Source organism: Coregonus clupeaformis, chromosome 13, assembly GCF_020615455.1.
Source record: "Coregonus clupeaformis isolate EN_2021a chromosome 13, ASM2061545v1, whole genome shotgun sequence".
NCBI lineage: Eukaryota > Metazoa > Chordata > Actinopteri > Salmoniformes > Salmonidae > Coregonus > Coregonus clupeaformis.
Genome location: NC_059204.1, coordinates 2,439,458 through 2,456,090, shown reverse-complemented (window position 1 = coordinate 2,456,090; position 16,633 = coordinate 2,439,458). Strand labels below are relative to the sequence as shown.

The 16,633-nt window shown below is 42.4% G+C and overlaps 1 protein-coding gene across 2 annotated transcripts in view; it reads right to left on the bottom strand.

Moving 5' to 3' along the window:
• The window catches only part of tmem132e (transmembrane protein 132E), a 399,344-nt gene that overhangs the window by 34,186 nt on the left and 348,525 nt on the right, over positions 1-16,633 (bottom strand). For both annotated transcript variants that reach the window (XM_041893726.2, XM_041893725.2), the window contains exon 4: positions 186-378. In XM_041893726.2, coding sequence (XP_041749660.2) covers positions 186-378 — 193 coding nt within the window. The remainder of the gene's footprint in view (positions 1-185; positions 379-16,633) is intronic.

The window sequence follows — 16,633 nt, the reverse complement described above, 5'->3', positions numbered from 1 at the left end:
AGTGTTGATAAGCATGCTTATTTATGACAATGGGGATCGAAGGTCCTTTAATGAAACTGGAGGCAAACTTATTTTCTTGCATGAGAGATCTGAATTGAACAGTTGTGGAAAGTGTAACAATGGACAGATTCAACTGATATGAACACTATTATAGCATACCGTATGTTATGTCACAGGTTACTCACCATGGAGAGTGGGATGATAGCCTGGATGTCCTTCTGCACCACGGTCAACTCAGTCACCACCTTCTCCGAGTCCGGAGGCGGGTTCTGGCCGCGGTAGTCGATGTTCCAGTTGATCCTCCTGGTGACCGATTGGCTGGTGAAGTTCTCCATCTCAAAGTCCAGTTGCATCACCTCGATATTAGCGAGCGAATCCCTGTGGGGCCGGGAATGGAATAATTGAGCAATTAAAGCATTATACGTCAATAACAGCAATCTGTTACCAAAAACACAGTAGGATCCAGCACCAAATCCAGCATTTCATTCATTTACAACAGGCTTAATGGGGTCAGGGCTGCATTTGATCATTAAATATGCTAATGAGTAGGCCATCGGCACAAGCAGCTGTTCTGTCATGTATTAGGCATTTTGTATTGGAACAGTCAGCAAATGAAACAATCAGGCTGCTGCTTGTGCACATCTGTTGTTTTGGAATAACCAATGAGGTCCAGAAATATGCCATTCCTATCGGCTTTTAGGAGCTACCTGACCAGGCATGAGCATGTATGTCAGAGAGTTTTTGATGTTTGAGGGTGTTTATCAAGAGAGATGAACATTAACAGATGATAGGGAGGCAGGTAACCTAGCGGTTAGAGCTTTGGGCCAGTAATCGAAAGGTCGCTGGTTCAAATACCCGAGCCGACAAGGTGAAAAATCTGTCCATTTACCCTTGAGCATGGCACGTAACGCTAGTTTGCTCCAGGGATACCGTACTACTATGGCTGACCCTGTAAAACAACACATTTCACTGCACCTATCCAGTGTATGTAACAAAACATCTTATTTTTATTTGATAATTGCAGTGCACCAACATCGTTCAAAACATTTATAAATGAAGGAGGCATGAGAAGCCTTCACATTGTCAGCCTCAGGTGATTCATCACCTAAATGAATGTGACTGAACTCTGGAAACACCAAAAGTGAGTTGAACTTCTTTCAAGGTGATCAACGAGTCTTTGATAAGCTATGCTTTGATAAAGACTTCACGGTCGAAACGTGACAGCTTTTTAATAAAAGAGCACCATGACATAAACTACTAATCATTTGAGAAAAAAGTGAATGCCCCCCCTTGTAATCAATGGGGCTGTCCTGACCAGCTGCGTGTGTTGCGAAAGTGAGCACGCGTCCTAGATTTGCCAGAACCGAGTTTGGGAAACCCTGCAATACATAATCTGTTCAAGACGTTACAACTGTCTCAATGGGTGTCAATAATCAGTCAATGAAACGGCAAAACCTTTTCATTACATTTCCATGATCATTACCATAGCCCATATACAGTGGGGAGAACAAGTATTTGATACACTGCCGATTTTGCAGATTTTCCTACTTACAAAGCATGTAGAGGTCTGTAATTTTTATCATAGGTACACTTCAACTGTGAGAGACGGAATCTAAAACAAAAATCCAGAAAATCACATTGTATGATTTTTAAGTTATTAATTTGCATTTTATTGCATGACATAAGTATTTGATACATCAGAAAAGCAGAACTTAATATTTGGTACAGAAACCTTTGTTTGCAATTACAGAGATCATACGTTTCCTGTAGGTCTTGACCAGGTTTTCACACACTGCAGCAGGGATTTTGGCCCACTCCTCCATACAGACCTTCTCCAGATCCTTCAGGTTTCGGGGCTGTCGCTGGGCAATACGGACTTTCAGCTCCCTCCAAAGATGTTCTATTGGGTTCAGGTCTGGAGACTGACTAGGCCACTCCAGGACCTTGAGATGCTTCTTACGGAGCCACTCCTTAGTTGCTCTGGCTGTGTGTTTCGGGTCGTTGTCATGCTGGAAGACCCATCTTCAATGCTCTTACTGAGGGAAGGAGGTTGTTGGCCAAGATCTCGCAATACATGGCCCCATCCATCCTCCCCTCAATACGGTGCAGTCGTCCTGTCCCCTTTGCAGAAAAGCATCCCCAAAGAATGATGTTTCCACCTCCATGCTTCACGGTTGGGATGGTGTTCTTGGGGTTGTACTCATCCTTCTTCTTCCTCCAAACACGGCGAGTGGAGTTTAGACCAAAAAGCTATATTTTTGTCTCATCAGACCACATGACCTTCTCCCATTCCTCCTCTGGATCATCCAGATGGTCATTGGCAAACTTCAGACGGGCCTGGACATGCGCTTGCTTGAGCAGGGGGACCTTGCCTGCGCTGCAGGATTTTAATCCATGGCGGCGTAGTGTGTTACTAATGGTTTTCTTTGAGACTGTGGTCCCAGGTCTCTTCAGGTCATTGACCAGGTCCTGCCGTGTAGTTCTGGGCTGATCCCTCACCTTCCTCATCATCATTGATGCCCCACGAGATGAGATCTTGCATGGAGCCCCAGACCGAGGGTGATTGACCGTCATCTTGAACTTCTTCCATTTTCTAATAATTGCGCCAACAGTTGTTGCCTTCTCACCAAGCTGCTTGCCTATTGTCCTGTAGCCCATCCCAGCCTTGTGCAGGTCTATAATTTTATCCCTGATGTCCTTACACAGCTCTCTGGTCTTGGCCATTGTGGAGAGGTTGGAGTCTGTTTGATTGAGTGTGTGAACAGGTGTCTTTTATACAGGTAACGAGTTCAAACAAGTTCAGTTAATACAGGTAATGAGTGGAGAACAGGAGGGCTTCTTAAAGAAAAACTAACAGGTCTGTGAGAGCCGGAATTCTTACTGGTTGGTAGGTGATCAAATACTTATGTAATGCAATAAAATGCAAATGAATTACAGAAAAATCATACAATGTGAATTTCTGGATTTTTGTTTTAGATTCCGTCTCTCACAGTTGAAGTGTACCTATGATTAAAATTACAGACCTCTACATGCTTTGTAAGTAGGAAAACCTGCAAAATAGGCAGTGTATCAAATACTTGTTCTCCCCACTGTATGTGCATAGTCCCAGACAGTTATGGCTAGCACACATGCAGTAGAGTGGTCAAACATACAATGTGAACAACCCCTCCTACCATTTCAAACATCCATTACTTTAACCACATGAACAGTAGACATGTGTACTCGCACGTGTGTTAGTTTCACCTAGGCAAAGATTAACTTTTCACCCTGTTTCATTCCATGCAATTTATATGCACTAAAACATTCAACCCCTTCTGCTTTTAAATTACTTATCTTCTTCTAAGATGGTATAAAACTATTGAATCAATTGTGGAATGAAGTACCAGCAGACCAACATACTATATGTTTTATATACCACCATTACTATTGCTCCAAGCTTCGAAACCATCCCATCTGAAAGACATATTCTGCATTGCACTTCGAAATGGGTTTCAGCAGTGTAGGCCTACAGTAGGTTCCTGGTTTACAAGACCATTACAGCCACACTTGACCTGGATCTGAAATGAACGATGCTGCTATCTCCCCTCGGCAGAGAGAAAAGAAGTCTGCCATTTAAAGGGAAAATGCCAATGTCGTAATGAAGACGGGGAGCCGAGTCCCTATCTCCTGTACCACACTCCTCACAAAGGGCCTTACTGGAAACAGCATGATGAGAGCTGACAGCCTAAATGACTTCTGCCTGTTTGTCTCAACATCACTCATGGAATATTCCTACTTATTTATCTGTGACACTCCTCACAAAGCAGGTAGCTTGGCCAGACACTCGACAACTAGCACTGAGAAAACCAGACACCCGAATCGCTCATGTGGGGAATAAGAGTTACACAGGGGTGGAAATGGAGTTAATGCGCTAAGGATATGTTGTGTGGGTGACGTGTCCTCTTCAAATGGAAGGCCTTGTGGGGTTAACAATGCCCTTTCTGTGCACCCTGGTTAGCTTTACTAGCCCATGCTTAGACTTTTACATAAGTAGGGCTTCCATGCTCAGATCAGGCCCCCGCTGAGCTGATTAGCAGGATAGTTTCATTGGGTCAACTTCCTCAGAGGCGTAGCTAGTTATTCAACACAACACCACAGCAGGGTCCTATAGAACGTCAAGGGGAGGGATGCATTACTGAACAATATCTACCTGCTGGAAGATCCCTGATCCCTCTCATGGATCACTGATGGGGTTGTGTTAGTGCGGTGTTTCCCAACTCCGGACCTCGAGTACCCCAACAGCACACATTTCTGTTGTAGCCCCGGACAAAAACACCTGATTCAACTTGTAATGAGCTTGATAATTACTTGACAAGTAGAATCAGGTGTGCTTGTCCCGGGGCCAAAACTAAAATATGTACTGGTGGGGGGTACTCAAAGACCAGAGTTGGGAAACACTATCAGAGAATGCTTCAAGTTCTAGGTAGATATGTATTATTGTCGGCCATCAGTATTAAACAACCTGAATGACCTCTGGGAAACACCTTGATCATTTTAGAGTCCCATATCTAACATGGATTGGTTAGTGTCAATTAGAATCAGCCCTGTTGGATGTATTTATATTAGCTGCTGCCAAGGCTCTTTTTGGGGTCTAGCAAACATTAATGCAGTTATATACAATTTAAAAAACATTACATTACATTTCACAACAGATTTCACAACACATTAAGTGTGTGCCCTCAGGCCACTACACATATATACAACACAAAATCCATGTGTACGTGTGTGTATAGTGCGTATGTTATCGTGTGTGTGTATTCGTGAGTCTGTGCGTGTGTGTCTCTTCACAGTCCCCGCTATTCCATAAGGTGTATTTTTATCTGTTTTTTTTTATTACATTTTACTGCTTGCATGAGTTACTTGATGTGGAATAGAGTTCCATGTAGACATGGCTCTATGTAGTACTGTGCACCTCCCACAGTATGTTCTGGACTGTGAAGAGACCTCTGGTGGCATCTTTGGGGTATGCATGGGGTGTCTGAGCTGTGTGCTAGTTGTTTAAACAGACAGCATGTCAATACTTCTTACAAATACAAGTAGTGATGAAGTCAATCTCTCCTCTACTTTGAGCCAGGAGAGATTGACATGCATATTATTCATGTTAACTCTCCGTATACATTTAAGGGCCAGCCATGCTGCCCTGTTCTGGGCCAATTGTAATTTTCCTAAGTCCCTCTTAGTGGAACCTGACCACACGACTGGACAGTAGTCCAGGTGCGACAAAACAAGGGCCTGTAGGACCTGCCTTGTTGATAGCGTTGTTAAGAAGGCAGAGGAGCACTTTATTATGAACAAACCTCTCCCCGTCTTAGCTACTGTTGCATCAATATGTTTTGACCATGACAGTTTACAATCCAGGGTTACTTCAAGCAGTTTAGTCTCCTCAACTTGCTCAATTTTCACATTATTCATTACAAGATTTAGTTGAGGTTTAGGGTTTAGTGAATGATTTGTCCCAAATACAATGCTTTTAGTTTATGAAATATTTAGAACTAACTTATTTCTTGCCACCCATTCTGAAACTGACTGCAGCTCTTTTTTAAGTGTTGCAGTTATTTCACTTGCTGTGGTAGCTGACGTGTATAGTGTTGAGTCACAGGCTTTACTCAGAGCCAGTGGCAGGCCATCAGTAAAGATTGAAAAAAGTAAAGGGCCTTGACAGCTGCCCTGGGGAATCCCTGAATCTACCTGGATTATGTTGGAGAGGCTTCCATCAAAGAACACCCTCTGTGTTCTGATAACAGGTAACTCTCGATCCACAATATAGCAGTGGATGTAAAGCCATAACACATGTTTTTCCAGAAGCAGATTATGATCGATAATGTCAAAAGCTGCACTGAATTCTAACAAAACAGCTCCCACAATATTTTTATTATCAATTTCTCTCAGCCAATCATCAGTCATTTGTGTATGTGCTGTACATGTTGAATGCCCTTCCCTATAAGCGTGCTGAAAATCTGTTGATTTGTTTACTGTGAAATAGCATTGTATCTGGTCAAACACAATTTTTTCAAAAAGTTTACTAAGGGTTGGTAAAAGGCTGATTGGTCAACTGTTTGTGCCAGTCAAGGGTGCTTTGCTATTCTTGGGTAGCGGAATGACTTTTGTTTCCCTCCAGGCCTGAGGGCACACACTTTCCTGTAGGCTTAGATTGAAGAGATGGCAATATCATCCGCTATCATCCTCAGTAATTGTCCATCTATGTTGTCAGACCCAACTTGACTATCACCCTGTAGCACTCACTTCTGTCATCATGAAGTGCTTTGAGAGGCTAGTTAAGGATCATATCACTTCCACCTTAACTGACACCCTAGACCCACTTCAATTTGCATACTGTCCCAATAGATACACAGACGATGCAATCGCCATCGCACTGCACACTGCCCTTTCCCATCTGGACAAGAGGAATACCTATGTAAGAATGCTGTTCATCGACTATAGCTCAGCCTTCAACACCATAGTACCCTCCAAGCTCATCATTAAGCTCGGGGCCCTGGGTCTGAACCCCGTCCTGTGCAACTGGGTCCTGGACTTCCTGGGGCCGCCCCCAGGTGGTGAAGGTAGGAAACAAATAATCCTCCTCCTCACCTTGACCCGACATTGCTTGTCCTAATATTTATATATTTCTTAATTCCATTATTTTACTTTTAGATTTGTGTGTATTGTTGTCAATTGTTAGATACTACTGCACTGTTGGAGCTAGGAACACAAGCATTTCGCTACATCCGCAATAACATCTGTTAAATATGTATATGTGACCAATAACATTTGATTTGACAGACAACATTTTTTCACCTCTTCCACACTCACTTTAGAGAATTTACAATTACAATGCTTGTCTTTCTTGATTTGGTCAGTTATGCATGGAGTGTAGGTTCAGAATTTGTTGTTGGCATGTCATGCCTAAGTTTGCTAATCTTGCCAATAAAAAAATCATTAAAGTAGTTTTGTGATGAATGAGCCATCTGATTCAATAAATGATGGAGCAGAGTTCGCCATAAAAATTGTAAATTCCTCATCAATCTACGGAGATTTAACAGTCTTTTTCTTAGTGGGTGCATGCTTATTAGTAACTGGAATAAGCTATTTCAGTGCAGCGTCTGGTTGCTCCTCATTACACACCACAGACCAGCAAATATTCCAAACATCTTTAATATAGGAATCATTACAAAATGTATTGTATGATCTCTTATAGACAATATTAGGCCCAGCCTTTGGAACTTTGTTTTTTCTAGATATGGCTACTATATTATGATCACTACATCCGATGGATTTGGATACTGCTTTAGAGCAGATTCCTGCAGCATTAGTAAAGACGTGATCAATACTTGTGGATGATTTCATTCCTGTGCTGTTTGTAAATACCCTAGTTGGTTGACTGATAACCTGAACCAGGTTGCAGGCACTGGTTACAGTTTGAGTGGGCAGCTTGATGAAAGCCAGTCAATATTTAGGTCACCCAGAAAATATACTTCTCTGTTGATATCAGATACATTATCAAGCATTTCACACATATTATCCAGATACTGACTGTTAGCACTTGGTGGTCTATAGCAGCTTCCCACAAGAATGGGCTGATGAGGCAGGTGAACCTGTAGGCATATTACTTCAACATAATTTGACATGAGATCCTCTAAGCTTTACAGGAATATGATTTTGAACATAAACAGCAACACCTCCACCATTGGCATTATTGTCTCTTCTGAAGATGTTGAAACCATGTATTGCTACCACTGTATCATTAAAAGTATTATCTAAGTGAGTTTCAGAGATAGTCAGTATATGAATGTTATCTGTTACTAGCAAGTTATCGACTTCATGAACCTTGTTTCTTGGGCTACATATGTTCTTGTGGGTTATTTTTAGCACTTTTCTGGGATTCTTGATTGTTTTTTATTGCTTTACTGGGAGGCTTACCAGAGGTAGACATGACAGTGATATTTATGCTTGAGCTGATAGTGCAGGGTAAGCTGCACACAGTGGACTTCCTACTAGGGCAAACCACCTCAGTGCTAACAGTATAACTCAGGTTCATACGCGCATGATTACTGAATACAAGAGCTGTAGGATGATAGAGGCATTCAGGAGAGTTATAGGGATATTACTTACATTATGACTGCCAACGACCCTGGGAAAAATGTACATTTGCAGCAGCACTACGACAGCTCAGCGACACAATGGTAGGGGTTATCTGAGCAGGGCATGGGTCACTGATAAGTCATTGCCTCAAAGCAGCCTTGAAATGCGCGGCCAGGGTCCAAGATGATTTGGATGGGCTCCATTACTCCTGTAGAGCATCTTCTGTTTCCAAAAGGTGTCAAAGTTATCTATAAAACGTATGTCAACAGAGCTACAGTACCGGGCCTGAAATAATTGGCCGCTTTTTGGAATCTTTCAGAGCTAGAATCAGTTCTTTAAAATCAATTTTCAGCAGTTCCGAGCTATCCCTCCTAATGTTGTTTGACCCCACATGGACAACAACAGCTCCAGCACCCGGCAGCTGTCGTAGAATGGTTGGAAGCACCCTTGCAATGTCCCGTACTCATACTCCAGGATAGCAAAGGATTTTTGTCCCGGGAATCGAGATGTTTCTCACCATAGAGCTGCCGATGATGACAGCTAGTGAAATGGCTGAGGAAGTCAGGCCTTTCTTTTGCCTCGAGTGGTTTAGAAGACCCCTCGAGAGACCGATGGACCCCACCTATCTTTCAACAATTACACTTCACCCCATGCTCCAGGAATAATTAGCTACCAAACCTGGGTTCAAATTCTTCAAATAGCCTACAGTTTTGAAGCTTTCCATTTCTTCCAGTAAGAGTGTGTACAGATACAGTGGGGAGAACAAGTATTTGATTTTGCAGGTTTTCCTACTTACAAAGCATGTAGAGGTCTGTAATTTTTTATCATAGGTACACTTCAACTGTGAGAGACGGAATCTAAAACAAAAATCCAGAAAATCACATTGTATGATTTTTAAGTAATTAATTTGCATTTTATTGCATGACATAAGTATTTGATCACCTACCAACCAGTAAGAATTCCGGCTCTCACAGACCTGTTAGTTTTTCTTTAAGAAGCCCTCCTGTTCTTCACTCATTACCTGTATTAACTGCACCTGTTTGAACTCGTTATCTGTATAAAAGACACCTGTCCACACACTCAATCAAACAGACTCCAACCTCTCCACAATGGCCAAGACCAGAGAGCTGTGTAAGGACATCAGGGATAAAATTGTAGAACTGCACAAGGCTGGGATGGGCTACAGGACAATAGGCAAGCAGCTTGGTGAGAAGGCAACAACTGTTGGCGCAATTATTAGAAAATGGAAGAAGTTCAAGATGACGGTCAATCACCCTCGGTCTGGGGCTCCATGCAAGATGGGGCATCAATGATCATGAGGAAGGTGAGGGATCAGCCCAGAACTACACGGCAGGACCTGGTCAATGACCTGAAGAGAGCTGGGACCACAGTCTCAAAGAAAACCATTAATAACACACTACGCCGTCATGGATTAAAATCCTGCAGCGCACAAGCCAGCGCAAGCCAGCGCATGTCCAGGCCCGTCTGAAGTTTGCCAATGACCATCTGGATGATCCAGAGGAGGAATGGGAGAAGGTCATGTGGTCTGATGAGACAAAAATAGAGCTTTTTGGTCTAAACTCCACTCGCCGTGTTTGAAGAAGGATGAGTACAACCCCAAGTACACCATCCCAACCGTGAAGCATGGAGGTGGAAACATCGTTCTTTGGGGATGCTTTTCTGCAAAGGGGACAGGACGACTGCACCGTATTGAGGGGAGGTTGGATGGGGCCATGTATCCCGAGATCTTGGCCAACAACCTCCTTCCCTCAGTAAGAGCGTTGAAGATGGGTCGTGGCTGGGTCTTCCAGCATGACAACGACCTGAAACACACATTCAGGGCAACTAAGGAGTGGCTCCGTAAGAAGCATCTCAAGGTCCTGGAGTGGCCTAGCCAGTCTCCAGACCTGAACCCAATAGAACATCTTTGGAGGGAGCTGAGAGTCCGTATTGCCCAGCAACAGCCCCGAAACCTGAAGGATCTGGAGAAGGTCTGTATGGAGGAGTGGGCCAAAATCCCTGCTGCAGTGTGTGCAAACCTGGTCAAGACCTACAGGAAACGTATGATCTCTGTAATTGCAAACAAATGTTTCTGTACCAAATATTAAGGTCTGCTTTTCTGATGTATCAAATACCTCTGTAGCTCAGCTGGTAGAGCATGGCGCTTGTAACGCCAAGGTAGTGGGTTCAATCCCCGGGACCACCCATACACAAAAAAAAAAAAAAAATATGTATGCACGCATGACTGTAAGTCGCTTTGGATAAAAGCGTCTGCTAAATGGCATTTTTATTTATTTATTTATTTAATACAATGCAAATTAATTACTTAAAAATCATACAAAGTGATTTTCTGGATTTTTGTTTTAGATTCAGTCTCTCACAGTTGAAGTGTACCTATGATAAAAATTACAGACCTCTAAATTTGTTAGCCGGAAATCAATTTCCATCAAAACTGATTTTCCTGTTGTCCCTACAGGGACATGGTAGGACACTGCATTTACAAAATGAATATTGCCATGATTAGGAAGCCATTGGCAAAAACCGATAGTCTAGTACAATGCATAGCGAGAGGTGAAGGAGGATGCAGACAACAATAAAGCGTTAAGCAGTGTTGTGCTAAAGCTGGATGTAAATGGGCCTGCGCTTAGAATAGATTCTGGTGTGGGGGAAAAATACGGCCAAAAAACAGAATGTCAATTGTATCAAAGGTGCCGCCATGTTCAGAAGAATGCAACCTGTCCTCTAAATAGACTATTTTGTGATGACTTGCAGATCAACCGAACAAATCAAATCAAATTGTATTGGTTGTGTACACATATTTTGCAGATGTTATCACAGGTGCAGTGAAATGATTGTTTCTAGCTTCAACAGTGTAGTAATACCTAACAATACATGTGCATTCTGAAAGTATTCTCTGAATGTCCATGAGTGTCCAAGCCAGAGCCCGGACTTCAACCCGATCTAAAATCTCTGGAGAGACCTGAAAATAGTTGTGCTCCCCATCAAACCTGACAGAGCTTGAGAGGATCTGCAGAGAAGAATGGGAGAAACTCACCAAATACAGGTGTGCGAAGGTTGTAGCGTCATACCCAAGACGACTCGAGACTGTAATCGCTGCCAAAGGTGCTTCAACAAAGTACTGAGTAAAGTGTCTTAATACTTATGTAAATAATGTTTTTATTTTTTTAAAAATTTTTTTGCTTTGGCATTATGGGGTATTTGGTATTATTACTTTCCGAATGCACTGTATATATATATACAGTGCATTCGGAAAGTATTCAGACCCTTTGACTTTTTCCACATTTTGTTACGTTACAGCCTTATTCTAAAATTGATTAAATTGTTTTTTTCCTCATCAATCTACACACAATACCCCATAATGACAAAGCAAAAAACAGTTTTTATAAAATGGTGCAAAGGTATACAAATAAAGAAACTGAAATATAACATTTACATAAGTATTCAGACCCTTTACTTAGTACTTTGTTGGCAGCGATGACAGCTGCGCGTCTTCTTGGGTATGACACTACAAGCTTGGCACACCTGTATTTGGGGAGTTTCTCCCATTCTTCTCTGGTTGGATGGGGAGGGTCGCTGCACAACTATTTTCAAGTCTCTCCAGAGATGTTCGATTGGGTTCTGACATTGCAAGTTCTGATATTTCTTCATGTCTTTCTTAACTCTTTTGGGGGAATATCTCATTTACATAAGTATTCACACCCGAGTGAATACTTTGTAGAAGCACCTTTGGCAGTGACTACAGCTGTGAGTCTTCATGGGTAAGTCTCTAAGAGCTTTCCACACCTGGATTGTGCAACATTTTCCCATTATTCTTTGAACAATTATTCAAGCTCTGTCAAATTGGTTGTTGATCATTGGTAGACAACCATTTTCAGGTCTTGCCATGGATTTTCAAGTAGATTTAAGTCTAAACCCTAACTCGGCCACTCAGGAAAATCCAATTTCTTCTTGGTAAGCAACTCCGGTGCTAAAAGGTGAATTAATCTCCCAGTGTCTGGTGGAGAGCAGACTGAATCAGGTTTTCCTCTATGATTGTGCCTGTGCGTATTTCCATTCCATTTCTTTTTTATCGTGAAAAACGTACCAGTTCTTAACGATTACAAGCATACCCATAACATGATGCAGCCACCACTATGCTTGAAAATATTGAGAGTGATACTCAGTAATGTGTGTTGTATTGGATTTGCCCCAGGACAAAAAGTTAATTGCTTTGCCACATGTTTTGCAGTTTTACTTTAGTGCCTTGTTGCAAATAGGATGCATTTTGGAATATTTTTCATTCTGTACAGGCTTCCTTCTTTTCAGTATGTCAATTAGGTTAGTATTGTGGAGTAACTACAATGTTGTTGATCCATCCTCAGTTTTCTCCCATCACAGCCATTAAACTAACTGTTTCATGGTGAAATCCCTGAGCGGTTTCCTTCCTCACTGGCAACTGAGTTAGGGCGGACTAAGGTTCAGGGCAGGGTACTGGGCGGAGGCCGGATATTGGTGACTATTTAACAGTCTGATAGCCTGGAGTTAGAAGCTGTTTTTCATTCTCTTGGTCCAAGCTTTGATGCACCTGTACTGTCTCTGCCTTCTAGATGGTAGCGGGGTGAACAGGCATTGGCTTGGGTGGCTGAGGTCCTTGATGATTTTCTTGGCCTTCCTGTGACACCGGGTGCTGTAGATGTGCTGGAGGGCAGGCAGTGTGCCCCCAGTGATGTGTTAAAAAAGGGGAGGTCACAATTCTGATGAAAATTTTCTTGTTTGCTTATGGCCCTATGCAGCTCGTTGAGTGGGATCTTAGTGCCAGCATCGGTTTGTGGTGGTAAATAGACAGCTACGAAAACTATAGATGAAAACTCTCTTGGTAAATAGCATGCGCCAAATACAACAGGTGTAGACTTTACAGTGACAAGCGTACTTACAGTGCCTTCAGAAAGTATTCACACCCCCTGAATTTCAAATTGATTAAATTTAGATTTTGGGTTATTGGCCTACACACAGTACCCCATAATGTCAAAGTGGAATTATGTTTTTAGACATTTGTACAAATTAATAAAAAATGAAAAGCTGAAATATATTGAGTCAATAAGTATTCAACCCCTTTGTTATGGCAAAGCCTAAATAAGTTTAGGAGTAAAAATGGGCTTAACAAGTCACATAATAAGTTGCATGGACTCACTCTGTGTGCACTAATAGTTTTTAACATGATTTTTGAATGACTTCCTCATCCCTGTCCCTCACACATACAATTATCTGTAAGTCGAGCAGTGAATTTCAAACACAGATTCAACCACAAAGACCAGGGAGCTTTTACAATGCCTCGCAAAGAAGGGCACTGATTGGTAGATGGATAAAATAAAATAAAAGCACACATTGAATATCCCTTTGAGCATTGTGAAGTTATTAATTACACTGTGGATGGTGTATCAATACACCCAGTCACTACAAAGATACAGGCGTCCTTCCTAACTCAGTTGCTGGAGAGGAAGGAAACTGATCAGGGATTTCACCTTAAGGCCAATTGTGACTTTAAAACAGTTAGAGTGTAATGGCTGTGATAGGAGAAAACTGAGGATGGATCAATAACGTTGCGTTTACTCCACAACACTAACCTAAATGACAAAGTGAAAAGAAGGAAGCCTGTACATAATAAAACTATTTCAAAACGTGCATCCTGTTTACAATAAGGCACTAAAGTAAAACTGCAAAAAATGCGGCAAAGGAATTAACTTTATGTCCTTAATACAAAGCGTTATGTTTGGGGCAAATCCAACACAACACATCACTGAGTACCACTCTTCAGACTTTCAAGCATGGTGGTGGCTGCATCATGTTAAGGGTATGCTTGTCATCGGCAAGGGAGGTTTTTTTGGATAAAAATAAACATCATATTGCTAAGCACAGGCAAAATCCTAGAGGAAAACATGGTTCAGTCTGCTTTCCAACAGACACTGGGAGACAAATTCACCTGTCAGCAGGACAATAACCTAAAACATAATACACTGGATTTGCTTACCAAGATGACATTGAATGTTCCTGATTGGCCTAGTTTTGACTTAAATCGGTTTAAAAATCTAAGTATATGAGATATTCCTGTATTCCATTTTCAATTTTTTTTTTTTTTTTTGCTTTTATTATTATTTAGTTTTAGTTTTTACCCCTTTATCTCCCCAATTTCGTGGTATCCAATTGGTAGTTACAGTCTTGTCCCATCGCTGCAACTCCTGTACGGACACGGGAGAGGTGAAGGTTGAGAGCCGTGCGTCCTCCAAAACATAACCCAACCGAGCCGCTTCTTGACACAATGCCCGCTTAACCTGGAAGCCAGCCGCACCAATGTGTCGGAGGAAACACCGTACACTTGGCGACCGTGTCAGTGTGCACTGCGCCCAGCCCGCCACAGGAGTCGCTAGTGCGCGATGGGACAAAAACATCCCTGCCGGCAAAACCCTCCCCTAACCTGGACGACGCTGGGCCAATTCGACTCGAACCAGGATCTCTAGTGGCACAGCTAGCACTGCGATGCAGTGCCTTAGACCACTGCGCCACTCGGGAGGCCTGATTATCATTATTTTTGAATACATTTTAAATTCAGGCTGTAACACAACAAAATGTGGAATAGGTCAAGCGGTACGAATACTTCCTGAAGGCACTGTATGAGCCCATTCCCAACAATGCAGAGTTAAAAAGTAAGAAAAATATTTGCTAGATAAAAAAGGAAATAGTAACACAAAAACATAAGTCTACAGCTTATTATGAGGTATTCTAACTTAGGCGAGCAGAAAATCGAGACTTTCTTAATAGAGATCGTGCACCAGCTGTTGTTAACAAAGAGACACACACCTTCTCCCTTGAGCTTACCCGACGCTGCCGTTCTGACCTGCCGATGCGTAGAAAAACCATCTAGATGTATATTATCCATGTCCTTGTTCAGCCACAACTCCATGAAACATAGGATATTAGGTCCCGTGTGGCTCAGTTGGTAGAGCATGTCGCTTGCAACACTAGGGTTGTGGGTTAAATTCCCATGGGCGACCAGTACGAAAAAGTATGAAAATGTATGCACTTGCTCTGGATAAGAGCGTCTGCTGCATTACAGTTCTTCAGGTCCCATTGATAGGACCGTCTCGAACGGAGCTCATCCAGTTTGTTCTCCAGAGATTGTACGATCACCAATAGAGGCGGTTTATGTACTCGTCGAAGCAGTTTCGTCTCGGTGCCCGCACATTGGCCTCTCTTAGACCACCTTTTTCTTTTCCATGTCTCTGGGATTAGGGTCTGGTCCGGGGTGAGCCGTATGTCCTGCACCTCCGACTCGTTGAAGTAGAAATCTTCATCCAAATTGAGGTTAGTGATCGCTGTTCTGATGTCCAGAAGCTCTTTTCAGTCATAGGAACGATGGCAGAAACATTACGTACAAAAAAAGTAAAAAAATGAATATTAAAATATATAAAGCAGAATTTGTCAGGAGCCCGTAAAACGGCTGCTATGCAATGCAGCGCCATTCTCCTCCCCTGGAGAATGGCCTACCACGGTTGTCGCCAGCAAACTTGATGATTGAGCTGTGTTCAAACAGATCCTTCAAACAAGTGTTAAAAAATAATTTATACTTAGATGAGTTCAGTGGTAAGATGCGTTACGACCTTTGAAAAAAAGACATACAGTGAGGGAAAAAAGTATTTGATCCCCTGCTGATTTTGTACGTTTGCCCACTGACCAAGAAATGATCAGTCTATAATTTTAATGGTAGGTTATTTGAACAGTGAGAGACAGAATAACAACAACAAAATCCAGAACAATATGTCAAAAATGTTATAAATTGATTTGCATTTTAATGAGGGAAATAAGTATTTGAACCCCTCTCAATCAGAAAGATTTCTGGCTCCCAGGTGTCTTTTATACAGGTAACGAGCTGAGATTAGGAGCACACTCTTAAAGGGAGTGCTCCTAATCTCATCTTGTTACCTGTATAAAAGACACCTGTCCACAGAAGCAATCAATCAATCAGATTCCAAACTCTCCACCATGGCCAAGACCAAAGAGCTCTCCAAGGATGTCAGGGACAAGATTGTAGACCTACACAAGGCTGGAATGGGCTACAAGTGTCACAGTTCCCTCAGCCAGAACCCAAAAGCAGACCAGGACAAGGAGAGTTGAACGAAGGTGAGGGTTTATTAGATACGACAAAAAGGTGCAGTATAATCCAGGGACAGAGCGGGCGGCGTGGTTGAGTAGTTGGGGGTGCAGTCTGGGTCCAGTGATGGCTCGGCAGCCGCCGACCATCAGGCAGAGGTGGAGTGAAGGTTCCGGACGTGTGACTGCAGGTGGAACAAAAACGGAGGTAAGAACACAAAACTCAACAAAGTACAAAATAACAAAACTCACGCAAGATACTCTTGAACTGATACACTGTACACCTACTGTTCATGGCTAACGATCCGGCAGGAACTGGATGTTGGGCCAGAGCCTAAGAAAGGTGCTGATTAGGCCCAGGTGTGCAGAT